The 21754-nt window shown below is 46.2% G+C and overlaps 1 protein-coding gene across 1 annotated transcript in view; it reads right to left on the bottom strand.

Moving 5' to 3' along the window:
* Positions 1 to 21754, bottom strand: part of COL4A3 (collagen type IV alpha 3 chain) — a 101626-nt gene that overhangs the window by 10883 nt on the left and 68989 nt on the right. Inside the window, exons 35-47 of the mRNA XM_064152805.1 lie at positions 21168 to 21266; positions 18692 to 18781; positions 18194 to 18333; positions 15956 to 16082; positions 15647 to 15727; positions 14003 to 14101; positions 8138 to 8188; positions 7028 to 7213; positions 5882 to 6012; positions 3647 to 3719; positions 1897 to 1968; positions 800 to 919; positions 184 to 282 (exon numbers count right to left, since the gene is read on the bottom strand). Of these exons, the coding sequence (XP_064008875.1) occupies positions 184 to 282; positions 800 to 919; positions 1897 to 1968; positions 3647 to 3719; positions 5882 to 6012; positions 7028 to 7213; positions 8138 to 8188; positions 14003 to 14101; positions 15647 to 15727; positions 15956 to 16082; positions 18194 to 18333; positions 18692 to 18781; positions 21168 to 21266 (1368 nt within the window). The remainder of the gene's footprint in view (positions 1 to 183; positions 283 to 799; positions 920 to 1896; positions 1969 to 3646; positions 3720 to 5881; positions 6013 to 7027; positions 7214 to 8137; positions 8189 to 14002; positions 14102 to 15646; positions 15728 to 15955; positions 16083 to 18193; positions 18334 to 18691; positions 18782 to 21167; positions 21267 to 21754) is intronic.

The raw sequence follows: 21754 nt of genomic DNA, 5'->3' as shown, positions 1-21754 counted from the left end.
CTGCTGGAGGTGTTCAAGGCCAGGCTGGATGAGGCCTTGAGCGACCTGCTCTAGTGGGAGGTGTCCCTGCCTATGGTGGGGGGCTGGAGCTGGATGATCCTTGAGGTCCTTTCCAACCTAGACCATTCTATGATCTGCAGATTCAGCAGTAGCAGTCAAGCAGAGATGTCTGCTTTCCTCTACCTCTTTGTCCTGGAAATCCTCTGTCTCCTTTTGGACCAGGCAGTCCTGGTCGACCTGGATGACCAAAACTTCCTGGTAGACCTTTTATTCCTTTAGGTCCTAAATTGCAATCAGGAAGAAAACAGATTCATCTATCAGTAGTCATTTGATATGTAAATAACCATTAATGAGTAACACCCCTGTGTGAATATAGCTGTGTTAAAATAAAACCATAAGCATCAATTGAAGTTTTGAGACTGACTGTAGTGTTACTGTCACCATATTTGCTAGCATGAGTACATCTGGAGTACTTCTATGATGTGGTAATTTTCCATCCCCCAAAATGACAGCCTGAGGTGGTTCTGTTTGCATCAAAATTATAAACATTTGGATCCAGTTTGCTTTTTATTCCATTATTTTACCTAGGCTTTTGTTGAGGGAGAAACTCCCTCACTGACTGCGAGAGGTTATAAACATAAGCTTGTTGAGAAGGCACAAAAAAGGCTCTTTTTGAATACAGAGAGGTTATTTTTAAACACATTGCAGTTTTCTATGCAGAAGCACATTTTCTCACCAAACCAACACCTGTCACTTGGCAGCACATGCAAATGTGTAGAGAGATAGAAACATAAGCCACCTTGTAGTCCAGGGATCCCTTGAATTCCTTGATCACCTGGTGTCCCAGGGATTCCTGGCAATCCAGGAGGACCCTTGTGGCCTGGAAGAGAGAATATTCTCCCAGGGACTCCAGGTGGACCTAGCAGCAAAAGTACAATGAAGAGATATTGATTTATATTTAAAGAGAGCAAAGTCCCCAACACAGAAGGACATGGAACTGTTAGAGCCAGTCCAGAGAAGGGCCACGAGGATGATCAGAGGGCTGCAGCAGCTCTGCTATGAGGACAGGCTACAAGAGTTCAGGCTCTTCAGCTTGCAGAAGAGAAGGCTTCAAGGAGACCTTACAGTGGCCTTCCAGTGTCTGAAGGCTGGGGGGGGACTATTAACAAGGTCTTGTAATGACAGGACAAGGGGGAATGGGTTTAAAGTGGCAGAGGGGAGATTCAAAGTAGATGTTAGGAAAGGGTTCTTTGGAGTGAGGGTGGTGAGACACTGGCACAGGCTGCCCAGGGAAGTTGTGGAAGCTCCCTCCCTGATGGTGTTGAAGGCCAGGTTGGATGAGGCCTTGAGCAACCTGTTCTAGTGGGAGGAGTCCCTGCCTATGGTCCCTTCCAATCTAAACCATTCTATGATTCTAAGATTTTTTCCTAGCCTACTAATTTAATCTGAGATCATAACTGAGTTCTTGCAGTTCTACAACACCATAGTTTTAGAGTAGCCTCTGGTTGTAGTCATGCCTGTGGTGATAGAATCATTTGGGTGGGAAAAGAGCTATAAGATATTCAAGTCCAACCCAGCCCTGCTAGGCTGTTAGTAAATCATGTCCCTTGGACCATGTCTGCAGACTTATGCCACTGGAATGGGCTGCCCAGGGAGGTGGTGGAGTCACCATCCCTGAAGGTGTTCAAGAAAAGACTGGATGAGGCACTTAGTGCCATGGTCTGGTTGACTGGATAGGGCTGGATGATAGGTTGAACTGGATGATCTTGGAGGTCTCTTCCAACCTGGCTGATTCTATGATTCTCACATCTTTAAAATTGGAGCTCAGCTGCCCTACAGCTGAGCTTAGATTCTATGATCTAAGTCAGCTGGTATTAGAATGAAAAGGTTGGTTACCATGCTGGCCCTTGGGTCCCCGTGGTCCTTCTGCACCCTGTGGTCCAGGAGGTCCCTGATTACCCTTTTCTCCTAGAAAAAGAAGATTGAAAATATGTCTCTGGTTTAAAAATGTCCAAACCTCTGTCAGAGTTTTAGAGGTGTATTTAAGGTTTAAGATTTAAGAGTTTAGGTTTATTAAGAGTCCTGCCTGACCTATGCAGCTTTCCCTAAGAGTAACCCAGCCTACTGTCAGTTATGCTGATGGCTGTTGGGAGGAGTGTTTCAAGTGTTTGACATTCAAACAGTACTCTTCACTCTGCAAATGATGAGGTTACATTCAGATTGCCCTCCACAGCTTTGCTGGAAATACAAACAATATAACCTATTTTTATCATCACCATCATCTCAGGAGATTTGACTGACCATGTCCTAAAATGAGAACTTTCTTATGCATAAAAGCATTATTACTGTCTGTGTGGTGTGCATTTAGACTGCACAATAATTAGTGTGCTAGTTAGAAGCTAGCTAGAATGTTTTGGGGAGGAGAACTAGATTACAGGCTGTGAAAGGGAAACAGTGGTGATGTCTGCTGCACTCATAGGCTTGCTGAGATGTATAAAAACAAGAATGAAAACATAGATAAGGCACTACTCCTGCAGGGGAGCTCTGAGCTGCATCTCTCTCTAACCTCACCCTCCATTTTTCTGACTAATCCACTTTGCTTCCTAACCCCCTGACCAAACCTCCATTCTTCCTTGGGACTGAGGTAAGGTTGAGAGGGGTAGGGGTAAGGTGAAGGGGCAGTTGGGAGCCCCTCCTGGGGACTCAGGTTTCTGGGAGGGCTGTTGTGTTTCTGTATTACCTTTTACCTTGTCTATTTCTGTCTATAACTGCATATACTGTAAATCTCTGCTTGTCTATTGTGCCAGCTGTAAATATAAGCTTCATTCATCTTTCCAGAGCTGACTGAGTCCAGTCTGGGTGATTTCCAAAGTGTGTGTGGGGCAGGGAACACCCAAACCATCACACCAGGGATATTAGCAAGTGGGCCTAACGCCCCAGAAGAGCACAGAAATACTACATGCCACATACATGGAAATACTACAGCCACGAGGCTGGGTTTGGGTCACTGTCACTCAAGGTACCAGCTCATCCTTAAATTCAGGGGCAGCATTAAGAGAGGAGCAGCCAGCCCCTCTGTATGCATTGCCTTTCTTCCTGCCAGCATCCAGCAGCAAGGTCACCGTCAGCTCCCTACCAACCAGAGATAATTGTTCCCAGCACAAACAGTAACATCCTCAGCTCTTGACATGTTATCAAGAGCAGTGCCTACAACCTCCAGCACAATGTTCTACCTTGTTGCTGAACGTTTGTTTTACCCCATGACACCATCAAACCAATCTTATTGATTTGCTCCATCACTCACCAAGGAGAAAGCAGAAAACAAGGCTAAGAAATCTGCAGGCTCAGGGTCAAGTGTTAACTGCAGGAAACTGACAATCTGGGGCCAGCAAAGTGTGTGTGGGGGTGGGGAACACCCAAACCATCACAATTAGGATGGAACACAAACCAGTAGGTCCAATGGGTAACGACAGCTTTGCGTCACTGTGGATCACGCAGTTGAAAAGTCAGACCACTGGAGTAATGCAGACCTCTGTCAGATTTGCATCTTTAGAAAAGTGACTGAACCAAACAGATTTAAAATTCTGCCATAACACACCATGTAAATGATTGCATTTGGCACACAGAAGTGTGTGGTAATAAATACCTTTTACACCTGGGAATCCAAGAAATCCGGGATGTCCTCTAGCACCGGGGTAACCTGATCGACCTTCTGTTCCCTGCACATCAGATGACAGCAGTGACAAACAGGAAGCAGCACCTACACACTATCAAATACAGTCATAGAATCATAGAATCAACCAGGTTGGAAGAGACCTCCAAGCTCAGCCAGTCCAACCTAGCACCCAGCCCTAGACAAGCAACCAGACCATGGCACTAAGTGCCTCAGCCAGGCTTTGCTTCAACACCTCCAGGCACAGAGACTCCACCACCTCCCTGGGCAGCCCATTCCAATGCCAATCACTCTCTCTGCCAACAACTTCCTCCTAACATCCAGCCTATACTTTCCCTGGCACAACTTGAGACTGTGTTCCCTTGTTCTATTGCTGGTTGCCTGGGAGTAGAGGCCACCCCCCACCCTGCCAAAATGTCCCTTCAGGGAGTTGTAGACAGCAATGAGGTCACCCCTGAGCCTCCTCTTCTGCAGGCTGCACACCCCCAGCTCCCTCAGCCTCTCCTCACAGCGCTGTGCTCCAGGCCCCTCACCAGCTTTGTTGCCCTTCTCTGGACACCTTCCAGCACCTCAACATCTCTCTCGAATTGAGGAGCCCAGAACTTGACACAGTACTCAAGGTGTGGCCTGATAGGTTGGACTGGACGATCTTGGAGGTCTCTTCCAACCTGGTTGATTCTATGATTCTATGAAGTCTATTTTGTTCAGAATGATGCTCACAGAACAAGCTACAAGTAGAAGCCTGTGCTTCATTTGTGAGAATATTAGAAACAGTCAGATGCTGTGGTAGGTGTGCTAGTTTGAAGCTAGCTAGAATGTTTTGGTGAGAAGAATTAGATTACAGGCCATGAAAGGGAAATAATGGTGATGTCTGCTGCACTCACAGGCTTGCTGAGATGGATAAGAAAAAGAACTCAAACATAGATAACACAGTAACTATCTGGGCTGATTTTGGCCCTGATAGGCCCAAAATAGGCTTGCCCAGGCATGTTTTCATGCTCCACCAGAGTAGAAAGTGTGGGAAAAGAAGACAAAAGAAATCTGGAGCCACTGAGACTAAGGACTCTGGCCTGCCCAGACTTGCCTTGGTCCTGCAGTAAACAAGCTTGTGCCTGCCTTGTGCAAGGCCTGTGCTTTTCCCAAATTTGGGTAAAGCAAGCCTATGGCTTTGCCTAACATGGTAAGGTTTGGCTAACTGCCATTCTGATTGGCTATTCCGTGTCAAAAGGCCCATTAGTCTTGGCCCACATTGATAAAAGAGGTACGCAGGTAAGCAATGTGCTCTGCCGTTGCCTGCTGCCTCTGCTTACTGCCTTATTGTTTGCCTGGAAACTCCACTGTCACAAGTTTACCAGGCTCTAAATGCCTCCATGCAATCAGCCTGCATACCAAATGTTACATCATGCTGAGACTGCACACTGCAAGTCTGCTGCTAAGTTGAGAAGTCCTGGAGATACGCAGATCATCCAGAGGAGCCAGGAGACAAGGTCAGAGATTGTCTTCCTCCTTTCCCCAGAAGCCTGGGAAGAATCAAGTCTCAGCAGCCAATCAGACAGAGTTCCTTGAAAGTGTTTGGGCACTATCTGGGTCTGAGACTAGCCCCTGTGAGTTGGGTAATAATCTGTGAGTAATTACTTGAAGTCTCCATTGCCTCCTGCCATAAGCAGAAAGAGCTCCTTGAGTCCATCCAGTGGGCAAGTGGTGTATTGACCAGAAGTGGCATTTGACCACGGGAATCTTCTCTTCCAGATCAATTAATGTTTATATATTTTGCTGGTTATTACTAGATCTAGATATTATCCAGAGAATGTTTCCTAAGAACCTCAGTATTATCAAAACTAGTGGTCAGGGGTGGGCAAAGTTCTGAACATGAAAATTAATAAACAGGATTAATTTTGGAAGAAAATATCATCTCACATTAATTAATTTCCCCCCTTGGTAACATCATATCATTTCAGTTATTCTGGAATATAGAATGGCCAAGGAAATAGCATGCTAGAAACTCTCAGCAGTTTCTTTTTGCTCCATTTAAGCCTACAAACATTCATTTTAATATCTTTCCTCCATTGCAATGGAGTCTGGGGGAGGATGGGAGCAATTTCTGTGTGTTTTGGTTTGCTAAGTGTCAGGGTTAAGTCGTCCTGGGATTTTGATGGTGAGAGGAAATTAACAGTGGTATAAGAAACAAGCAATATTGCTTTCACTGACCTTTGGACCAGGAGGACCAACATCACCAGGTGGGCCTCTTGGCCCTGGTATGCCATCTGCCCCTCTGTCACCTTTGCTTCCTTTAATGCTGGGAATGGAAACACCAGGAGGCCCTGGAAAACCAGGAGCACCTGTAGAGAAACATCAGTTTGAATAAAGGTTAATGCCAGCAACATTTCACATACATTACATGCAATGCAGCACAACACTCATCACTCTGTAGTGCAAGTCATGTTTACTCCCACAGTGATTTCCAGTGAAACAGACCCATTTTAAAACAAATCAACACACTGGCACAGGTTGCCCAGGGAGGTTGTGGCTGCTCCCTCCTTGGAGGTGTTCAAGGCCAGGTTGGACGAGGCCTTGAACAACCTGTTCTAGTGAGAGGTGTCCCTGCCTATGGTGGGAGGTTGGAACTGGATGATCTTTGTGGTCATAGAATCACAGAATCAAGCAGGTTGGAAGAGATCTCCAAGCTCATCCAGTCCAACCTATCACACAGCCCTGTCCAATCAACCAGACCATGGCACTAAGTGCCTCATCCAGTCTTTTCTTGAACACCTCCAGGGACAGTGACTCCACCACCTCCCTGGGCAGCCCATTCCAATCTAAACCATTCTGTGATTCTACATTTTTTCCTAGCCTACCAATTTAATCTGAGATCATAACTGAGTTCTTGCAGTTCTACAGCACCATAGGTTTTGAGCAGCCTCTGGTTGTAGTCATGCCTATGGTGATCGAATCATTTGGGTGGGAAAAGAGCTATAAGATATTCAAGTCCAACCCAGCCCTGCTATGCCATCAGTAAATCATGTCCCTTGGACCATGTCTGCAGACTGATGCTATCTCGCACCTTTAAAATTGGACCTCAGCTGCCCTACAGACCTCATGGGAAGAAAGCAAATAATGCAGTGGAGTGGACTGGACTGCAAAACCTAGTGTTGTTTTCATTTGCATCCCACTGCACTGACCAGCACGGTGCTTGCAGTGGTAACTTTGCATTAAAGGGTAAAGGAATTAACCTGTTTAACTGTGAACGTCTCTTGGGGCCAAGGGCCCTTTCAACCTTGAGTTCTGGACAGACTGAATTCTACTTCCAATTATCAGTATGGTATGTCAGGTAAAGAAGGAGTTATAACAACACACCTGGTCTTCCATCTGCACCAGCAACACCTCTGTTTCCTTTTGGGCCAGTAATTGCCATGCCTGTTGCACCTTGAAATCCAGGTAACCCCACTAAGCCAGGAGGTCCAATGGGTCCTCGATCACCCTGATGACCTTTCACACCTGGGGGCCCAGGAAACCCAGGCAGTCCCATGTTCCCTTTGATTCCTGTGAAGTATGAATATTACACTTGAGGAGAGCTGTCAGGATGGCAAGAGGATGTGACTGCACAGAGTATGTGCATTTACTATACTGCAAAAGCAGAATTCAGCCTTTGTTTTCAGGAAGCAGAGGGGTCCTCAAAAGAACCTTGCTACTCTAAAGCAAAACAGTTGTGAGAAGACAGGACTCACTGCAAGGTTATGGACACACCAATAGAAATAAACTTGAGAGGAAAGTAGAAAGACCAGAGCAAGGAGTATTTCTTGAGGTGGAATAGGAGAAAATGCACATCAGAACTGGTAAATGCTTATAAATGGAACTGTAGCTGAAAGAATCAGTATGAATACAACAGAGCAAGAGAGGACTGCAAAAGGATGTTGTTCTAAGGCTGATCTTAGAGTGCATGGCCTCCTCCTACAGAGGATATGGAAAGAGAATTGTTTTCTAAAGCAAAATAATGTGTTTGTATTAGAAACACAATGCAAGCCCTAAAAAGTGGGGAGTGCCCTCAGACAACTTCTTCAGCAGCATAAAAGAGCAGGGGAACAAAAGGAAAGCGCAATCACTGCAGCTTTCTCGTGGTAGGCTTAGCATTCAGCAGCAGTTGTTGTCCTTAGAACATACTCTGCTAAGCAAATTAAGTAACAAAATACAATCTTTGAAGATTCTAGATGTGCACATCACAAAGCCACAGAAGTTAGCTCCTTCATTTTCCTTGCACAGTAGCCTTCACTCTACCATCGAGAGCTTGTCACATTTAATATGCAGCATCAAACCACTGGTCAAAAGCACAGAATTCCTCTTGATTTCCCCTGACAGTCTTTGTGCCATTTCAAGCATCCAAAAAGGAGGAGGTGACTTCAAGATGAAAATGACAAATCTGGTCTTTAAAAACAGAGCTCTGCTTTTGCCTTCTAAAAGACAACTCACCTTTACGACCAGGAATGCCACGAAGGCCAGGTATCCCTCTGCCTGGTGCTCCTGGAAGATATTAGGTCATGTTATACCTGAAGTCCTCAAACACTGTTAGAAAACATCACAGTCATCTAATAACTCACACATTGCTACAGAATTCACTGAATCAAAACACAGCTCTTAGCTATATGTAAAATATCATTTACTGATCACAGAATCAACCAGGTTGGAAAAGACCTCCAAGATCATCCAGCCCAACCTAGCACCCAGCCCTAGAAAATCAACCAGACCATGGCACTAAGTGCCTCAGCCAGGCTTGGCTTCAACACCTCCAGGGATGGTGACTCCACCACCAACCTGGACTGCCCATTCCAATGCCAATCACTCTCTCTGCCAACAACTTCCTCCTAACATTCAGCCTAGACCTCCCCTGCCACAGCTTGAGACTGTGTCCCCTTGTTCTGTTGCTGGTTGTCTGGCAGAAGAGACCAACCCCACCTGGCTGCAGCCTCCCTTCAGATAGTTGTAGACAGCAATGAGCTCTGCCCTGAGCCTCCTCTTCTGCAGGCTGCACACCCCCAGCTCCTTCAGCCTCTCCTCACAGGGCTGTGCTCCAGGCCCCTCACCAGCTTCGTTGCCTTTCTCAGGACACATTCCAGCACCTCAGCATCTCTCTTGAATTGAGGAGCCCAGAACTGGACACAGCACTCAAGCTGTGTCCTGACCAGTGCTGAGCACAGGGGCAGAATAACCTCTCTTGTCCTGCTGGCCACACTGGTCCTGAGCCAGCCCAGGATACCACTGGCCCTCCTGGCCACCTGGGCACACTGTGGGCTCATATTCAGCTACTATCTACCAGTACCCTCCAGGTCCCTCTCTGCCTGGCTGCTCTCCAGCCACTCTATCCCCAGCCTGTAGCACTGCCTGGGGTTGTTGTGGCCAAAGTGCCTTCTATTTTTCCTATCCTGAACCCCAAATTAAATTGGTACATTTTCCCTTCTGGTAATATGAATCTATATGAATAATTTGAGATACATACAGCAATAATAAGCTTTGTCTTTTTTCAGAGGAAGAAAAATCCCAAGAAAATTAGCATTTGGTAGTTACTAAGAAGAAATGAAGAAGAAATGCAAACACCTAATAAAGGCAAGCACTGTAACAGTGATTACAGCAAACTGAATATGAAAACCCCTGACCAAATGCTACAAATGCCCTCTCAGTATCCTCTGAATCCTAAAATGCAAATAAACATTTTCACTGTAAAATATGAAAACCCTTTCTGTCACAATTTCATAGAATCAGTCAGGGTTGGAAAGGACCACAAGGATCATCTAGTTCCAACTCCCCTGCCATGCATAGGGACACACTACCTGAGATCAGCCTGGCCACAGCCTCATCCAGCCTGGCCTTAAACACCTCCAGGAATGGGGCATCAGCCACCTCCCTGGGCAACCCATTCCAGGCTGTCACCACTCTCATGCTCAACAACTTCCTCCTCACATCCACTCTGAATGTCCCCCGTGAGATTCAGTGACCTCCAGCTTTGCTCCATTCCCTCCAGTCCTGTCACTCCATGAGAGCCTCAAAAGTCCCTCCCCAGCTCTTTTTGTAGCCCCCCTTCAGCTACTGGAAGGCCACAAGAAGGTCACCTGGGAGCCTACTCTTCTCCAGACTGCACAGCCCCAACTCTTTGTCTGTCAGGAGGGATTTGGGGGTGCTGGTGGACAAGAAGCTCAGCATGAGCCAGCAGTGTGCACTTGCAGCCCAGAAAGCCAAGCAGAGCCTGGGCTGCAGCAGGAGAAATGTGGCCAGCAGATCAAGGGAGGTGATTCTCTCCCTCTACTCTGCTCTGCTGAGACCCCACCTGGAGTACTGCATCCAGTTCTGGAGCCCCTATGACAAGAGGGATGTGGAGATGCTGGAGTGTGTCCAGAGAAGGACCGTGAGGATGCTCAGAGGGCTGCAGCAGCTCTGCTGTGAGGACAGACTGAATTTGAAGGACTACATCTATCTGTGGACGTTGATGACATCAGCAGTGGCATTAAAGGGAAGGTTTAAAACCCAAGGGCCAGGCCATGGAAACCTTCCACTCTTCACAGATAAGCACTGTAATTCTTTTTCAAATGCTATTTCCATGTCAGAGAGGAGACCCCTTTAAAGGTACTTTGGTTCTTTTCCTCTCTCTTTGTGATTAAATACACAAAAAACTGTTAACATCAGTACTTTGGCTCTTGCAGTCATTAATGTTTTTAGGTGATGTTATGACAAATCACATGCATAACAGTGACAGATGGATTTGGGTTGTTGATAGCATGTACAATTGCATAAGAATAACCTGTGAATCATGTGTGAGTGAAAAACCTTCTACTTTCTGTTGGGGTAGGCCTGCATAGGCCAAAACAGGCTTTACATGTCCTGCCCAGCCATATTGTTCAGCTCTCCCTCCTTCTGTTTTGGGGGAAAGCAACCACGGGAAAGAGGACAAAGCACCTGGAGCCACTGAGTCCAAGGACTGTGGCTCACCCAGATTTGTTTTGCTCCTGTTTACATCCTGTGGTAAATAAGGTACACACACTTGGCTCATGCCTGCCTTCTGCAAGACCTATGTTTTTCCCAAATTTGGGTAAAGTAAGCCTATGGTTTCACCTAATAAGATCAGGCTTGGCTAACTGCCATTCTGGTTGGCTATACTGTGTCCAGAGACCCATTAGTCTCGGGCTACATAGATAAAACAGTGTGTATCTCAAGCTCTTGTCTTTTGTAACTTTCCAGTTTGTGGGAAAGCTGTATGTATGATTTTGTAGCCAAACTTCTTCACTGCCTGAAGTGATTTGATGCTGGGATTGTCATGACTGTATTCATTTTTAGGTTGAGTGGTAGCTTAGTCTGATGTAGTGGTCTTCATAATATTCCATTACAGTGGAGAAGTTGGACTGTCAATGTTCTCAATGTTAGCATCCTGGCCTCATAAACTATGAACTCTGTTCAAGGCCAGGCTGGATGAGGCCTTGAGCAGCTGAGTCTAATGAAGAAGTGTCCCTCCCTGTGGTGGGGAGGTTGGAGTATACCTGCCTGAACATGAGCCAGCAGTGTGCCCAGGTGGCCAAGAGAGCCAGTGGCATCCTGGCCTGCATCAGGAATGGTGTGGTCAGCAGGAGCAGGGAGGTCATTCTGCCCCTGTACTCTGCACTGGTTAGACCACACCTTGAGTCCTGTGTTCAGTTCTGGGCCCCCCAGTTTAGGAGGGACATTGAGATGCTTGAGCATGTCCAGAGAAGGGCGACGAGGCTGGGGAGAGGCCTTGAGCACAGCCCTACGAGGAGAGGCTGAGGGAGCTGGGATTGGTTAGCCTGGAGAAGAGGAGGCTCAGGGGAGACCTTATTGCTGTCTACAACTACCTGAGGGGAGGTTGTGGCCAGGAGGAGGTTGCTCTCTTCTCTCAGGTGGCCAGCACCAGAACAAGAGGACACAGCCCCAAGCTACACCAGGGGAAATTTAGGCTGGAGGTGAGGAGAAAGTTCTCCACTGAGAGAGTCATTGGACACTGGAATGGGCTGCCCGGGGAGGTGGTGGAGTCGCCGTCCCTGGAGCTGTTCAAGGCAGGATTGGACGTGGCACTTGGTGCCATGGTCTGGCCTTGAGCTCTGTGGTAAAGGGTTGGACTTGATGATCTGTGAGGTCTCTTCCAATCCTAATAATACTGTGATACTGTGAGTAGATGATCTCTAAGGTCCCTTCCAACCTAAGCCATTGTATGAGTTTATTTCTATGAAAAAGAGATGAGCAGGTAACACAACATGCTCTGCCCTTGTATTTGTGCTTGCTTGCTGCTGTTGTCATTGCTCTCTGCTTCTGGCAGTGTTCTGCCTTATTGCATTCTGAACTGCCTGGAAACTGCCTGCCTCGAGTCTACCAGGATCAGGCTCTAACCGCCTCCACACGATTGGCCTGCATAGCCAGTGTGACATCATGCCAAGACTGCACATTGCAAGACATCCTGCCTACATCTGCCAAGATGAGGAGCCCTGAAAGGGATACACAGATCATCCAGAGAAATCAGGACCGGGTCAGAGATAGTCTGCCTTCTTCCCCAGCACCCTGTGGATTCTGGGAAGAATCAGAAACCTCAGTGGCCAACAAGACACCAACAGAATTCCCTGAAAGCATTTGGGGTGGTGTCTGAAGCTGTAGGCAGCCCCACCAGTCAGGAGATAATTTTTGGGAGTAAATACTTAAAGCCTCTTGTAATTCACTAATTGCCTTCTGCCATAAGCAGAAATGCGCTCCTTGAGTCCATCTAGTGGGCAAGCTGTATGTTGACTGCAAGAACCTTCTCTTTCAGCTCAATTAATGTTTATATTTTTGCTAGTTATTTGTTCTAGATCCAGTTATTCCTTTGTCTAATGTTTCCATGACTATTGCAAAAGAACTATTTTATTATTAAAATTAGTGGTCAGGGGGGGTGAGGCTCCTGAATATTGAAAACTATTGAACAATGTTAATTTTGAAAGCTATGATCTCACATCAATTAATATCCTTCCATCTGTTGTGGAGGGCCCATAGGCCTGAAAATAGGCTTATTTATGCTTTGTCCTGCCTGGATGTGTTTTTCTGCCCACACCAGGGGTAAACACATTAATAAGCATAAAGGGGCATAACAGACCTGGTGCCATGAAGTCTGGCCTGCCCAGAGCCCCTGATTGTGTAAACTTGGTTGTATAAGCCCATGCACCCAGCTCATGCTTACCGTGTGCTAGGCCCATGCTATCCCCATATTTGCAAGGTCCAGGCTTGTGGCTTTCACCTAATATGGTATTGCTTTGGCTAACTGCCAAGCTGATTGGTCATTTTGGTGGCCAAGGGGCCAATAATCTCAGCCCACATTTGCTAAATAGACATACACAGGTAAACAAGGAGCTTGCTCACTCGCTCTCATTATTATGCTTAAGCCTGCCTGTATCTATGGGGCTCAGTCTCCCGTGCAGCTGTGCACCCTATTGCATGCCTGCTGCCTTAGCACTGCCTGGTGCACACTACTGCTGCTGAGTTACCAGGAGCAGACCCCACTTGTCTGCACGCGATCAGCCTGCATGGCCAGCGTTAAATCATGCTCCTTGTGCACCTGAGGTCCTGCCTAAGAACCCCTGGACAGAGCGTCCAGAAGAAGCCAGGAGAGAAGGGCAGAGATCACATCCTTCACCAGGAGAACAAGGTCAGAGACTGTCCTTTACCCAGGAGCTGGGAAGATTCTCCTTTCCCCTGAAGCCAGGAAGATTCCAGCCCGTGTCCACGGGGAAAGCTTCCCTGAAGATTGGACGCTTGTAATAGGCTGCGATGTAGCCCCGGAGGGTGATTGATAATGAGTAAGAATCTGTGAGTAAATGCTTTAATGCCTCTGTAATTCTCTATAGCCTTCTGCCATAGAGCAGAAAGAGCTTGGGCCCATCTCCTGGGCAAGCAGCATATTGACCCCAAGCGGTATTTGCCGCGGGGAAAACTCCCCTCTCTGTTTATAGTTGGAATGTTTGCTAGTTATTAACAAGTTACTGTTTGATATTATTTCTATCATGTCTTCTGTAACCGTGTAGAACAGATACTAATATTAAAATTCAGTGGTTGGGGTGGTGAGAGTTCAGAATCTTGAAGTTAATAAATTATGTATTTTGATATATCATCCTCTCTCATCAATTAATTTCTCTCCTCCGCCACAATTGGCGTAGGCGGCAGAGTACCCCTCCGCGACACCATCGCACTTCGAAACTCCTCTTTGGCTTCAGAGAAGCTCTTTGTGAATGTTTCCCAAATAACCCTTTCCAGTTTAACTAGGGGGAAAGAACTCCACAGCTCTAAAACAGAACGAAAATCTTTCCCTGGTGTTACCTGGTTCTCCCTTTCCTCCCGGGGGACCAGGCATGCCGTCTCGGCCTTGACTGCCTCTTGCACCAACAAGTCCAGTTTTGCCAGGGGCTCCGACAGCACCTATGAATTATAACAGACCACAGTATCATTTTCACTTCTATTATTTTCATTTCCATGATAGAAGATATGAGTCTCCTTTATTAGAACTCCATTTGTTCAGCTGCTTCAAAGAGGGAAGCAACATTGTTGGTATATAAGCACCAGTAAAGAGCAACATATAATTTTTATGCAGCTCACTGGACTTCAATGCATTTAACATCCCTGCTGTTTTCAAAGATGGTAACTTCTTGCCTCTCAAAGACATTTTAGGACCCTGCTTTGATTTAACCCATGTGTGCTAGTTTGAGCCTAGCTGGAATGTTCTGGTGAGAAGGATTAGATCACAGACTATGAAAAGGAAACAGTGCTGATGGCTGCTGCACTCATAGGCTTGCTGAGATGGATAAGAACAAGAACATAAATACAGATAACAGAGTTGCTCTCTGTCTCTCTGGGGCTCAACCTCTCTCTCTAACCTAACCTGCTGTCTGTGTGACTAATCCACCTGCTTCCTAATCCCCCTGGCTGGCCCTCCAAACTACCTTAAACATAAGGCAAGATCTAGGATAAGGTAGAGGGGTGGAAGGGCGGTTGGGAGCCCCTCTTGGGGACTCAGGTTTCTGGGAGGGCTGTTGTGTTTCTGTATTACTTTTTTACTTGTCTATTTCTATATATATTGCAAATCTCTGCTTTTATATTGTGCTAAGCTTCATTCAATTCCCAGAACCACCGAGTTGAGTCTGGGTAGTTTTCCAAAGTGTGTGGGGCAGGTAACAACCAAACCATCACATCATGCTGGGGTGGAAGGGAATCCATGCAGGCAGTAAGGTTTCTCTCCCTGGCTTTATGACACATTCAAAGTTTCTCTGAACAGGGAGTAGTTTCTGATCTTTTCTAACTCTGCTGCTATGTCAGTGCAAGTTCACTGAAGTCTACACAACAACAACGTCATTATTTTAGTGAGCATCTCTGAATATAAAAGCATTCAATGCTCTGAGGAGAGTGACTGGCACTCACTTCAACATCTACATTACATACCTCTCCATTGCTGCATATTTACACACTCCCCCCAAAGTATATTTTGAATGGTTTGATTCATTCTGTTGCTTTCACAAACTACAACTCTGTCCCCTCTTTCCACACTGATTCATTTCCTCCTTCTCATCTAGCTACATCTTAGTTTATTATTTTCTTTCAGGAGGTAGAACAAGTCTTACAGTTGGGTGGATAGCACATCTTGAGACCTCTGAATGAAAAAAAGGCAGGCAAAAAAAGCTCCACAGTAGTGAAACAAAATTAAAACCTCTCCCCTCAGCTGAACTGCGATAACATTGAAACCAGGCTGTCAAAGACCTTAGCTGAAACCTAAGGTCTTTGGTTTACCTTGGTGAACTTCACCTCAGAGAAGGTAAACAAAGCCTTGAACTAAGATAAAGAGACACTAAAATTGCATCAGCTAAATACTGAAAAGCTCAGAAAAGCAAAAGCATTAACTGCCTTATTACACAGCAAAAAAACCCCAAACAATCAGAGGCAGGGCTTGGGGAGAGATGCTCTATACCATACCAGGAGGGCCTGGAATGCCCTGTCGTCCTGGGCGGCCTTGTTGTCCTTTGGCACCCATATCTCCAGGAGGTCCAAGCATCCCTGTATAAGAACGAGTTCAGAAGAGAAGAAAAGGATCCACACTCAACCTGAGAAGTGTTACCCTTTCTGCTTCGGCAGCTGAGGTAAGGCAGCCTGGCTGCACTGACTATACAGGAGGCGTTTAGCCTTACAGCAGTTAGACACAAAGGTGCCACCCCACGGGTGGTTTGAGAAGTGTTCTTCCAGAAGCATGTCAACATCTCACCACCCCTCCACAACACCACCTACCCGGAATTCCTGCACTTCCAGATTCCCCTCTCATCCCATGCGCTCCTGGTACTCCTGTATGCCCTGGATGACCTTGGGATCCTTTTTCTCCTTTGCTGCCCACAACTCCTGGGGGGCCTGGATCTCCCTGAGAAACAGCAGTTGCACACAAATGGGTGAAGAATCACACTACATAAAATACATTCCATTCCATATGTAAACCACAAAACCAATAACAACTGCATCTGAAGTTAAAGGTTAAGTAAGTGTATTCATGGTTTCTGATTATTTTCAGACAAAAAAAACCCAAAGTAGGCTAATATGAAGTGTTCTCATCATACCACTGATCCTGCAGACAGGATATCTCTCCTTGATCTGTACAAACCAACTCAAGTATTTAGATGGCCATAGACTTCCCTTCAGTTTTGTTCTAACAGCTCCTCTTTTGATCCAAACACACATTTCTTACAGAATATGCAGCTAGATTAAACACTGAAATGCATATTTTCCCTTGAGTTCCTACTGACTTGAACCACAGTCATCTCATTATGGCTACTGTGCTAGTTTGAGCCTAGCTGGGATGTTTTGGTGAGAAGAATTAGATGATAGGCTGTGAAAAGGAAACAGTGGTGATGTCTGCTGTACTCAGAGGCTTGCTGAGATGGATAAAAACAAAAACACAAATATAGATAACAGAACTGCTCTCTGGCTTTGGCTGCCTCCCTTCTCTCCCTAACCTGCTGTCTGTGTGACTAATCCATCTGCTTTCTAACTCCCCTGGCCGATTCTCCAAACTCCCTTGCATGTAAGGCAAAGTCTGGGGTAAGGTAGAGGGGTGGAAAGGAGGTGAAAAGATGGTTGGGAGCCCCTCCTGGAGACTCTGGTTTCTGGGAGGGCTGTTGTGTTTCTGTATTACTTTTCAACTTGTCTATTTCTGTCTGTAGCTGTATCTATTGTAAATACCTGCTTGTATACTGTGCTAAGCTGTAAATATAAAGCTTCATTCTTAATTTCCAGCTTGGCTGAGTCTAGTCTGGGTGATTTTCACAAGAGTGGAGGGGCAGGTAACACCCAAACCATCACAGGCTACCCAGCTAATACAGAAATAGCTGACAGCCTCCACAATGTAGCAGAGAATCTCTTATGTAAGACTCACAGTTGTCCAACAAGTGGAACATGTGGAGTAAATTCATATCCAAGTGACCCAAAAGACACTGGTTTTCAGTTAGCAATATGTATTACTGAGCATAACACATAATGAAGGAATATATTACTAAGAAAAACCCAATTCATTTTGTTTAACAATATTGTATCACAGTATCACAATATCATCAGGGTTGGAAGAGACCTCACAGATCATCAAGTCCAACCCTTTACCACAGAGCTCAAGGCCAGACCATGGCACCAAGTGCCACGTCCAGTCCTGCCTTGAACAGCTCCAGGGACGGTGACTCCACCACCTCCCCGGGCAGCCCATTCCAGTGTCCAATGACTCTCTCAGTGAAGAACTTTCTCCTCACCTGTGAGGCTGCCAAGCCTAAGGAGCACTACTTTAGTTTCTAAAACTTTCTTCTTTACCATACAGGAATTCCTACTGCTGATTTCTTACATGCAAATCCTTGTTTTTAATGGATTGGCAACTTTCACAGAAACCAACATTTCAAGAGGTTTCCTCCCTACCAATAAGAAACTGAAGAGAAAAATGAAATAGCATGAACACAAAAGTTCCTCTGGAGTAATGACACAATAGGATTGTCCCCTTTCTCATCACTAAAAATTCCTCTGCTTCTGCAACTCTGCAGCTGTTGCTTATCATAGAATCAGCCAGGTTGGAAGAGAACTCCAAGATCATCCAGTCCAACCTAGCACCCAGCCCTATCCAGTCAACTGGACCATGGCACTAAGTGCCTCATCCAGGCTTTTCTTGAACACTTCCGGGGATGGTGACTTCACCACCCCCCTGGGCAGCCCATTCCAGTGCCAATCACTCTCTCTGTGAAGAACTTCCTCCTAACATCCAGCCTCTGCTTCCCCCAGCACAACTTGAGACTGTGTCCCCTTGTTCTATTGCTGGTTGCCTGGCAGAAGAGACCAACCCCACCTGGCTACAACCTCCCTTCAAGTAGTTGTAAACAGCAATGAGGTCACCCCTGAGCCTCCTCTTCTCCAGGCTGCACACCCCCAGCTCCCTCAGCCTCTTTCTATATTCAGAGGCTCTGCTTATTTCCCAGTGTGACAGTGTTTCCATTCCCTTTATACCTTTGGACCAGGTTCTCCTGGAGGCCCAGCAGATGGATGCCCACGATCTCCTTTGTCACCTGGAAAGCCTCTGTAGCCTGGTGTACCAGGGTCACCTGGCAGTCCTGGAAAGCCTGGAGATCCTTTCTGTCCTTTGGGACCTGGAAAAGTACAGATAGTGCTACCACTCTTAAAAGGATCATAAGTGCATACCACAGCCTGTGTCTTGTAAGCTACTGCTTGTGTATTTGTATTTAGGACTTCATTTTTCATTCATTTACACAGGCAGTGATTTTATTTCTAAGCACTTCACAAAGAGGCCCTTGTGTCTAATGTGATGTAAGTTAAAGGAGTTGTATTTTACTCAGGAGGAAGGGAGAACTGCATTCTACAACTCAAGCAGATGCTGGGGTGGTGAGAGGTCTATAGGTATGGCCAAGAACCAATCCCAAGCTAAGCACTGCTTGGTGTGCTCTCAGATCTGTGCAAAGGCTTCAATAGGACTTGACAGAAAATGACCTGGCATTCCCATGTCCCCTTTGCTTCCTGGTGCACCTGGGAATCCTTGTCCTCCAGGAATCCCTGGAAGGCCCATAAATCCTTTGACACCTGCAAGAATGAGAGTAAGTGTCATCTTGACATTTGCCTTAGACACACTGGCTGACAAAGCTCTCAAGAACAGCAAATCCTCTGCTGCATACCTTGTCTTGCTATCTTATAAACACCTGTGCCCCAGACACAGAGAAATCATCATTATTGCTGCCAGAAAGTCAAGAAAACTACAAGCACTTTATATGTTGAGGATCTGGAACCACAGCACTTAGGAGCAGAAGCTGAAATACACTGTTGGAAATTCTGATCAGCATCATGACTTGTATTTACACGCTGAACTCCTTTTTCATTGTCCTCCCAAGTTCAGACTGCTTTCTGGGCATGTCACAATCACATTTCTAGCTCATTACACACTTACCACGAGTAATATGATCAAGAGTTTCTTATACAGCACTTCCCTCCCTGCCCCTATCTTTAACTCAGTGTAGCTAAGTTAGCATTCAGTTTAACGACTACATCTAGAATGTCCAGATGTCTAAACCAGCAGTGCTTGAACAAATAGGCAGGTGAGGTCTTATTTCCTTCACTTAAAAGGTAAGGAAGCAGTGGAGCATTTGCAGTTTTTCCTGTGATAGTTACACTGCAGTGCTAGGGATGCAGTTGCATCCTTACAAAAGATGTTAATGACAGACTACAGCAGTGATGTTATGGCATAGAATAAGTTACTGGCATCATGAGAAGACCTATTTCCATAGAGTCATAGAATCAGTCAGGGTTGGAAGGGACCACAAGGATCACCCAGTTCCAACCCCTCCTGCCATGAGTAGGGACAACCTACCCTAGATCAGGCTGCCCACAGCCTCACCCAGCCTGGCCTTAAACACCTCCCAGGATGGGGTCTCAACCACCTCCCTGGGCAACCCATTCCAGCCTCTCACCACTGTCATGGTGAAGAACTTCGTCCTCACCTCCACTCTGATTCCAAGTTGAAAAAGTATTTCTAATTGTCACTGGGTTTATATAGCTAATGATAGTGTCAAATTCCTTACTACAAAGAAGTTCTCTCAAGGAATCAAAACAACAGCACAGAGAAATGAAGGTGTTTTATGAGCTTGTAAAAACAGATGCATTATCTCACTGAAGGATCAACACATATTGTGGGATAGGAGGTGATGCCAGAGCAAAAAACTTTGTGAAATAGCTTAGGCAGGTTTGTAATTATGCAGGGTTTTTTTCTGTCTCCTTCTCCCTTAAGATCTGGTACTTTCCAAAACATAAACTGAACTTCACAGTCTTACAGTATCACCAAGGTTGGAAGAGACCTCACAGATCATCAAGTCCAACCCTTTACCACAGAGCTCAAGGCCAGACCATGGCACCAAGTGCCACGTCCAATCCTGCCTTGAACAGCTCCAGGGACGGCGACTCCACCACCTCCCCGGGCAGCCCATTCCAGTGTCCAATGACTCTCTCAGGGAAGAACTTTCTCCTCACCTCAAGCCTAAATTTCCCCTGGCACAGCCTGAGGCTGTGTCCTCTTGTTCTGGTGCTGGCCACCTGGGAGAAGAAAGCAACCTCCCCCTGGCCACAACCTCCCCTCAGGTAGTTGTAGACAGCAATGAGGTCTCCCCTGAGCCTCCTCTTCTCCAGGCTAACCAATCCCAGCTCCCTCAGCCTCTCCTCGTAGGGCTGTGCTCAAGGCCTCTCCCCAGCCTCGTTGCCCTTCTCTGGACACGCTCAAGCATCTCAATGTCCCTCCTAAACTGGGGGGCCCAGAACTGAACACAGTACTCAAGGTGTGGTCTAACCAGTGCAGGCTTTGAAAAGGGAAACAAAATCAATCTGATATAAAAAGCTTCTGAAATGTTTTTGTGCAAGGTTGTAATGTTTGTATTTCAGAATTCTTATGATATTGGAAATTCAAACTTCTCTTGGCTTTTATAGGTACCAATTTTTATTCATTTGCCTCAACCAGCTTTTAAAGCTGTTATTAGTCAGGATTTAATCTGATTTTCTGTTTGTAACCCAAAACAATGGTCTATGTGTGGAAGGAAACAAAGAATCACGTGGTGTGACATTCAAACAGCAGCTTCTGAAATTGCTCACTTACAGAATTCATAGAAAAGCTTCAGAGTTAATATAGAGAAGGCAGTGTTGCTGCTAGAGGCAAGGTGATATCATAGAATCAGCCACGTTGGAAGAGACCTCCAAGCTCAGCCAGTCCAACCTAGCACCCAGCTCTAGCCAGTCAACCAGACCATGGCACTAAGTGTCCCATGCAGGCTTTTCTTCAACACCTCCATGGATGGTGCCTCCACCACCTCCCTGGGCAGCCCATTCCAATGGCAATCACTCTCTCTGTGCAGAAGATATGCTAACACTGAGGTGATGTTAACTCTACCCTCCAGGGGAAACAGTAACTCTCAATGCACATGTTCCATACCTGGCAGGCCAGGTATTCCGTCTGGCCCATCACCACCTGGGGAACCTTGCAGACCACAATCTCCTTTTGCTCCTCTTGGACCCACTGTACCTTGAACTCCTAAAACAAAGACTTGTTTTAAAACAGATTTGGACTCGATTTCTTTGCAACCCAGCATCTCATTGGCAGTTGTACCATTTCTGTGCTCACAGGCCAGCAAATGTATTAAACACAGCATGAAGGTTTAAGCCTTAAGGTACTACTGACATCTACTACAGGTTTAACATTACAAGTTTTTCAAGGAATACGGACTCAGAATCATAGAATCAGAGTGTCAGCCAGGTTGGAAGAGACCTCCAAGATCATCCAGTCCAACCTAGCACCCAGCACTGTCCAATCAACCAGACTATGGCACTAAGTGCCTCAGCCAGGATTTGCTTCAACACCTCCAGGCACAGCGACTCCACCACCTCCCTGGGCAGCCCATTCCAGTGCCAATCACTCTCTCTGACAACAACTTCCTCCTAACACCCAGCCTAGACCTCCCCTGACACAGCTTGAGACTGTGTCCCCTTGTTCTGTTGCTGCTTGCCTGGCAGAAGGGACCA

The sequence above is a fragment of the Pogoniulus pusillus genome, chromosome 13, assembly GCF_015220805.1.
Source record: "Pogoniulus pusillus isolate bPogPus1 chromosome 13, bPogPus1.pri, whole genome shotgun sequence".
NCBI lineage: Eukaryota > Metazoa > Chordata > Aves > Piciformes > Lybiidae > Pogoniulus > Pogoniulus pusillus.
Note: the sequence above shows the minus strand (reverse complement) of the source record. Positions and strands in the feature narration are given on the sequence as shown.